This window comes from Labrus mixtus, chromosome 5, assembly GCF_963584025.1.
Source record: "Labrus mixtus chromosome 5, fLabMix1.1, whole genome shotgun sequence".
Classification (NCBI taxonomy): domain Eukaryota; kingdom Metazoa; phylum Chordata; class Actinopteri; order Labriformes; family Labridae; genus Labrus; species Labrus mixtus.
In genome coordinates, this window is record NC_083616.1 from 316,907 (window position 1) to 324,459 (window position 7,553).

Sequence of the window (7,553 nt, forward strand, 5' to 3'; positions counted from 1 at the left end):
TTAAGGTTTCCCACTCCTTCAGGTGTGGCTGATTACGGAGATTTCTACGGCAGTGTCATGGGTACGGCGCAGGAACTGTGTGACAGAATTTTTTCCCAAGCGCAAGCGCAGGATATTATTCAAATGGAACTGAGGGGACAACACTTTAGTAAGAACGTGTCCCGCTTAGCGAGAACAAACGAAGATGACACAGGTCTAGCCACTTTTCAAAACTTGTTGGATGAACTCGTTCAGTCTAATATGTCACTCATGACCGATCAGGATCTAGAATTAGCGGTTCAGTTGATTCGTAACCCGCGTGGTGCAGGTAGAATAAAGTTGGATTCTATGCTAGACAGCAAAGTAGTGCACAGGAGGAGAAGATTTCTCTACGTTGTAGAAAACCCAGACAACAATCTGTGTTTTGCCATTAATCTGGCTCTCCTGCTACATCCGTCCATCAGTCACAGAGAGGCTGAGAGAATAGGGGCAGAGTTTCAGAACAGAGTGGGATTCACAGTTCACAGAGATGTGAGTTTTAGTGACGTGTCACTCTTTGAAAAGGCTTTAGACTGTAAGATTGTAGTGTTTTACAGAATCAAAGACAGCCGCACCCTCGCTAAATTTCACACAGCAACTCCCAAAAAAGACAAAACAGCGTATCTTTTTCTCCATGAAAATCATTACTATGGCATAAAAAATCTAAAGTCTTTCTTGGGCACTTCTTATGTGTGTAAACAGTGCTATACAGGATACGACAGCGTATGCAGCCATCGCTGTTGGGATCACTGCTTTGTGTGTTTAGACCCCCAGTGCTGTAAACTGACATTTCAGCCTGTTTCTTGCGCAGACTGTCACCGTACGTGTCGTTCGGATTACTGTATGAGAAAGCACAAAGAGCAGGTGGAGAGAACAAGCTCGGCTCCGCGAGAAACCTCCGTCAAACGCAGCCAATGCGATTTGTATAAGCAATGCAGAAAATGTTACAGGTTGTGGTACACTGGGATTGACGGCGCGTGTAAACCCCACGTGTGTGAAAAACTTAAATGTAAAATATGTGGACAAGTACTTCCCGAGGGTGATGAGAAAAAAACCCACCAGTGTTACATTCAACAGTTAAAACCCGACAAAGATCACAACCAAAACATTGTTTTTTACGACTTTGAAACATACACAGATGAGAGATCCGTGCACAGACCGTTCCTGGTGTGCACAAAATCCTTAATGGGAGAGAAATGGAGCTCTTGGGGCTCTTCGTGCGCCACCAACTTTGTTTTGCGTTTCAGAAACACAGCCTATCGCAACGCTGTGTTTATAGCGCACAATTCAAAAGGATTTGACGGGTACCTAGTTCTCAACGCTATGATAGCTCTAGGAATAAAACCTTCTCTTATCATGCAGGGGAGTAAAGTCATCTGTTTTACAGAACCGGATTTTCAACAAAAATACATAGATTCTCTGTGTTTTTTAACTATGCCTCTTTCAGCATTGCCCAGGGCTCTGGGTTTTGAAGATAAAGTTAAAGGCTATTTTCCTCACAGATTTAGCTCAAAAGCGGCTTTGAAGTACGTGGGTACTATCCCTATCCCTATCCCTCATCCCAAGCCTACGGCACAGAGTGCATGACGGTAGAAGGCAAACTTAAATTTGAGACGTGGTACGAGCAGGTGCGTCACGGCGTGTTTAACTTTGCAAAAGAGTCGCTCCTTTATTGTGAAAATGACGTCAACATTCTCGCAGAAGCCTGTACAACATTTAGAAAAGGTTTCATTGAGGAGACGGGGGTAGATCCATTTAGTCGCTCCACTATAGCCTCGGCTTGCATGAAAGTATTTGTCACTCATTTTCTGACCCCAAACTCGTTGGCCATCCCTTCACCCGACCACTACAAAAGACAACACAGATCATTCTCACACTGCAGCATACAATGGTTGGAATGGGTCTCTCACCAAGAAGGTATCTTTATTCGCCACGCGCTTAACGCGGGTGAAAAACAGCTGGGCACCTACTGTGTAGACGGTTATGCAGAGAGGGGGGGCGATAAGTATGTGTGGGAATTTCTGGGCTGCTTTTATCACAGATGCCCCCAGTGCTTTCAGCCGCAGGACCGCTGTCCGCTCACCCACACCACATTCGAAGAGCTTCATTCAAGCACCATGAGGAGGCTGGAAACGCTACAATCTGTGTATGGGGTAAAAGTGATAGTTATGAGGGAACATAGATGGAATGAATTGAAAAAAAGTGACGCGAGCGTGAAAGAGTTCCTCGGGCGTTACGACCCCCCGCAGCCGCTCCTTCCCCACGACGCTCTGTATGGGGGGAGGATCTGCGCTGTGAGACTGCGACATACGGCAGAACAGAATGAGAGCGTGCGTTACGTAGACGTCACGTCTCTCTACCCGTATGTAAACTGTAGCTTCCCTTATCCTCTAGGTCACCCGGAAATCATTTACAGAGATTTTAAAGATCCGAGCGCCTACTTTGGGTTAATCAGAGCCACGGTGTATCCGCCGAGGGGTTTGTATTTTCCCGTGTTACCTTACAGAACACTCGCTGGTAAACTGGTGTTTACACTGTGCCGCACTTGCGCTGAGTTGAATGCTCAAAGCGGACCCTGTAGTCACGACGATGAGGCCAGAGCGTTAAAGGGGGTTTGGGTCACCCCCGAATTTAACAAGGCTCTGGAGATGGGTTATCGCCTGTCACAAATCACAGAGGTCTAGCAATTTGAACGTCGTGACGATTCAATATTTTTAAAGTACATGCAGACGTTTTTAAAAGGAAAGCAAGAGGCTTCGGGTTACCCTCCCGAGGCTGTAGACCAGGAGAGCAGAGAAAAATACATCAGGGATTATCAAGAGCATCAGGGCATCTTGTTGGACGCTGACAAAATTAAACCAAATCCTGCCAAAAGACAAGTGTCTAAATTGTGTCTCAACAGCTTCTGGGGAAAGTTTGCGCAGAGAAGCAACCTCTGCCAGATGGTGCTCGTTACAGAGCCTGAAGGGTAGGATGAAGGGTGAAGGGTATAACACAGACGCACGCCTGCTGTGAGAAAATCAACTTTGACAGTGTAAAAAAGCTGGTGGAGGGTTTTGTGAAGCGTTCACGCAGACGACCCCCTGCAACGCAGGGTGCAGAGAGGGTGGAGGAGAAGGAGGATGAGGAGGATGAGGGTTTTTTTCTTGAAACCCCCCAACAGGGAATTCAGCGTGATAAGAAAGGTTTCCTTCTCAAAAACACGTCATTTCAAAAAAGGTTTCGTGTAGTGTTTGACAAGAGAAGGCTGCTGCCTAACGGTTATACTCTGCCTTTTGGTTTTTGAGGGGGAAAAAAAATAAAAATAAAAATAAAAAATGTCACATATGGCTGAAGAAATAGAGTTTGATCCTAGATTGTGTGTTCCCTTTTCATGTCAGATTGTAGGACCTAGTAGTTGCGGGAAGACCCATTTTGTAAAAAATGTTTTAGAAAACTGCAAAGATGTTATGCAACGAGTCCCTGACAATATTGTATGGATTTATACTTCTTGTCAACCAATGTATGATGAACTGTAACAAAATAATAAAAATATTAAATTCATCGAAGGACTGCCTGATTCTTTTGACGACCCTGATTTGTTTCCCCCTCATCAAACTCACCTTGTTATATTGGACGATGTGTTATTACAGGCAGCTGAGCATCCTGAAGTGGCAAGAATTTTCACGCAATACAGGCATCATAAAAATATGAGCGTGATGTTGCTTACTCAAAATCTTTTTTACAAAGGTAAATACAGTCGCACCATCAGCTTGAACACCAACTACCTGGTGCTCTTTAACAACCCGCGAGACAAGCTGCAGATCAATGTGCTGGCTCAGCAAATATTTCCAAGGAGAAAAAGCTTTTTTCTTCAGAGTTTTGAAGACGCCACTCAGAACCCCTTTTCATATTTAGTTGTAGATCTCACGCCGACTTGTCCAGAGCGTTACAGACTAAGAGCCGGCATACTGCCTCATCAGTGGCCCGTGGTTTATCTGCCTAAAAATGTCTGAGCGCATAAAAAGGAACGCTCCTCTGCTGAGCGCTTTATGTCACTGCACACCTCGGAAGCGGAGAGATATTCTCCGACGCTGCTCACCAGACTTTCTTCAGTGTATCAGTGAAATCTGTTTAAATCTATTAAAAAGGGAAACGTCCCTCTCACACCCTGGCAATATAAGAAACTGAAAAAGCAGAAAAAAACCATCAGACTGCTGGCTGATAAAAAAAAATCTCTGAAAAACAGACACGCTGCTTTGGTGAGACAGTCGGGAGGGTTTCTTTTACCGTTGCTCTCTGCCGTGGTGCCTATATTAGGCCAGCTTGTAGGAGGTCTGGTGAATAGAGGATAACTTTGTGGGCAGAGATGGCGAATCAGCAAAAAGCAACTCAAAAGATGTATCTGTTGAACGCTCAGCAAATGAGTCATCTGACTCATTCAAACCCTATGCCCACGATGGTCGGTGAAACTCAGACTCAATCGATGAGACGCACGGCTGAAGGTGATTTGGATGAACAAATGAGGGCTGTGCTAAACGAACCTGGACTAAATCCTTATAAAAAAATTAAAAATTAAAAAAACGCGCTGTTGCAGAGATATCTCGCATTCATCAAACAAGATGTAAAAGACGAGAAAAGTCACACAAGGCCGTCTAAAGTCTCTGAAGAAGAAGAAGAAGAAGGAGAAGGGGAGCAGCAGCAGCAACAGCAACAACAATGGGCAGATGAGACAATTGATGAAGTGATACCCTTCCCAAAGTGATACCCAAACCCTTCCCCAGCGGGATCGAAAAAACGCCTCTTATATCTTGAGAAAAATGAGTAAAGGCGCAGTGGACTGACAAGAGTGAATTTGTTTACAAGGGAAAAGTGATCAGAGGCTCCCATATGATGGATCTGATTAAACACCTGTCATCATCTTACAAAAGAGCCCAGAGATCTGAGCCCAAGGGTTGGTTGGGATTTTTAAATACTCTGAGCGTGTTAAACATCCCTCTATCCACCGTGAATAACCCCGATGCTCGTGAACAATACCGCAGACTGATATCGGACGAGGAGCGAGGGTCAAAGAGAACAATTGTTTTATCCCCAAAGTGGAGCACGCCTATGACCGAGAGGGCCGGCGGTGGAGAAGAAGAAGAAGAAAAAGAGAGGGGTGCATCTTTTGACGGGAGTACTACCCCGCGTATAGCTAAAGAACTAGGGGCAAAGAGAAAAAATAAAAATAAAAAATCTCCTTGGATTAGTTTTACTTTATAAGTTGTAACCTTGCTATTAATAATAATAAAAACTCGTCATTTCAAAAAAAGGTTTTGTCTTTCTTGTCTTTATTTCACAAGTTGTAACAATGTTTAAACATTTGTAAAGAACACACGGTGTGGTGAAAAGATTGACATTTATAACGCTTCACACAGCTTTGATATTTTTTCACAAACGCAGTTAGTCTCATCATTTTTTAATTCGTCCTCTTGATACAACGCTAAAACATTTTCAAAACTTTGCCCGCAGGCTCTATGACATAAATAATAAACACAATGTTGACTGCAGGCTGAAGAGAAGGTATGCTGCAACTGTCTGTTGTGATATAAAATAGCGCTGGAACAGTCTTTTAAAAACTGTAAAATGTGTTTAGGGTAGTGAGAAAAACGAGGAGGAAATCCAAAAGAGTCAAAAAAAGTTGCCGTTCTGTCTTTCTCCAGGGTCAGGGCCAGCCAGTCCCGGCTCATGCGCAGGGTGTGTGTTGACGATGAAGTAGGCGGGGCGGGGGTTTTAAAAGATGACGTCAGCAGCTGCAGCTGATCCGAGGCCCACACTCCGCAGAAAGCATCTCCCACTAATCGAGTCATTAGACTCTCTATTTGATGGCTGTTCATGTTCTTCTTTTTTAGTAATAATCCGCCATTACCTGCCTTTTAGAGTTGATCTCCAAAATAGACTCGTAGCAGGCGTACACAATCAGTGTAGTGGTCTGAGGTAAAGGCACTCTGAATCTCATCTCCAGCCTTAAATTCCCGTTGGAGACGGGGGATAGGGCGTCAGCATCCTCCCCGGCGTTGAGATTAAAGACAAACAGAGAGTATCCTTGTTCAAACTCTCTCCTGTTGATGCTCAGAGGTAAATCCTTCAAGTGTCTCCCTGTAGCTGTAAACATGTTGTAAAACTCTCTGACAGACACACCGTTGTTAAATTGAGGCTGAAAAGCTTTGGCCGGCACCTGTCGTCCATCCTGACACAAGGCCAGGTATTCCACATCGTTATGGATGAAATTGAAAGGAGACAGATTCCTGCTCCCCGTAAAAGCTTCGTGGTGTAACATGCCTATCACCACATACTTTGGCATAGTTCCCAGAAAGAGGTTCTCCTGGTTGCATATCCTCGAGTTTTGCGGGATGGAGTAGGTTTTCATGTTCACCCGTGACAGAGGGTAGAGAGCGTTGCCCTTCATCAAGGCGGCTGCGTGACCCAAACGCACGGGCGGGGAAACGGTGACTTTTTTCATAAACAGAGCAGCACCCAGTATTTTCAGATGGTAGGTGCTGTTGGCAACACCCATGAGACAAAAGGCGTCGGACGCTCTGGTCAGCTTAATTCTCAAGTCCACAGAGTTCAAAAGGAGCCTCTCGCTGAATAATATATCAGCGTGGAGAGGTCCCAACAGGTGGAGCTCTCTGGACTGCTCTGTAAATTCGGCTCTGTTGCGTAGACCGCGATTGGGACCATTGACGGTCACCACAGAGTCCATAGAGCCGGCGGTGTCTTTGTAAAACAGCCCTGAGCTAAACTGTGTTTGTAGAGTAGCTTCTGAAAAGTTGAGCAGGGCTTCAATCATAGCCCTGTAAGGATGAGTGGCACTGGACTGTGATATCAGTCTATCCCCCAGAATAATATCGCATTGGCTGAAGATTGTATTCAGAGGGTAATTGATTAACCCTACAGGGGCATCGACCACTAGGTTTGTGCCGTCGGCGTTGGTAATTTGCACCCTGAGATGGAGCAAGGTGTCATTTAGATCCAAATATTTTTCACCATCCCCTGGTATAAAAAACTCTATAGGACCTGTATCTGTAATGGCCGACAGAGGCATGACCTCTGTGTAGAGCTTCTCGTCGATAGACAACTGCGTCATGGGAGCTGAAAATAAATCCAGCTCAGCCATGCTACACTCTGTCGATTTGTGATGCAATAAAGCCATTTTATTTTTTGTTTTGTTTTGTTTTGTTTTTTCTCTGAAACTTTTGTTTAGAGAAATATGTCTCCAGAGTCTAGGTTTCTGCCTGCGACGGACCTCCTTCCCTTAGCAAGGCCTCTCCCTACTGATTTCTTCTTTCCCCCGCGTCGGTTATTTTTAGACCTTGCTAAAACACGGTCCCCCGGGGGTCTCTTCCTGGGTCTTCTGGCCAACACCATAATACCTCCGGAGCCTTCTTGAGAATCTCCTTCTCCGGTTATTCTGCTCATAGCGTGGGAGATGGCCTGTGAGGCTATGTTTTTAGCCGCAGTTTTTAGATGGGGTTTAGCAATGGCAAAACCTTTCTTAACCAGAGGCGATACAA

The 7,553-nt window shown here is 45.0% G+C and overlaps 1 protein-coding gene across 1 annotated transcript; it reads right to left on the reverse strand.

Moving 5' to 3' along the window:
* Positions 1 to 5,884: 5,884 nt before the first annotated feature.
* Positions 5,885 to 7,156, reverse strand: LOC132974077 (uncharacterized protein F54H12.2-like). The gene has a single exon (XM_061037881.1). It carries the CDS (start codon positions 7,154 to 7,156, stop codon positions 5,885 to 5,887), a length of 1,272 nt encoding a protein of 423 aa, XP_060893864.1.
* Positions 7,157 to 7,553: the final 397 nt, after the last annotated feature.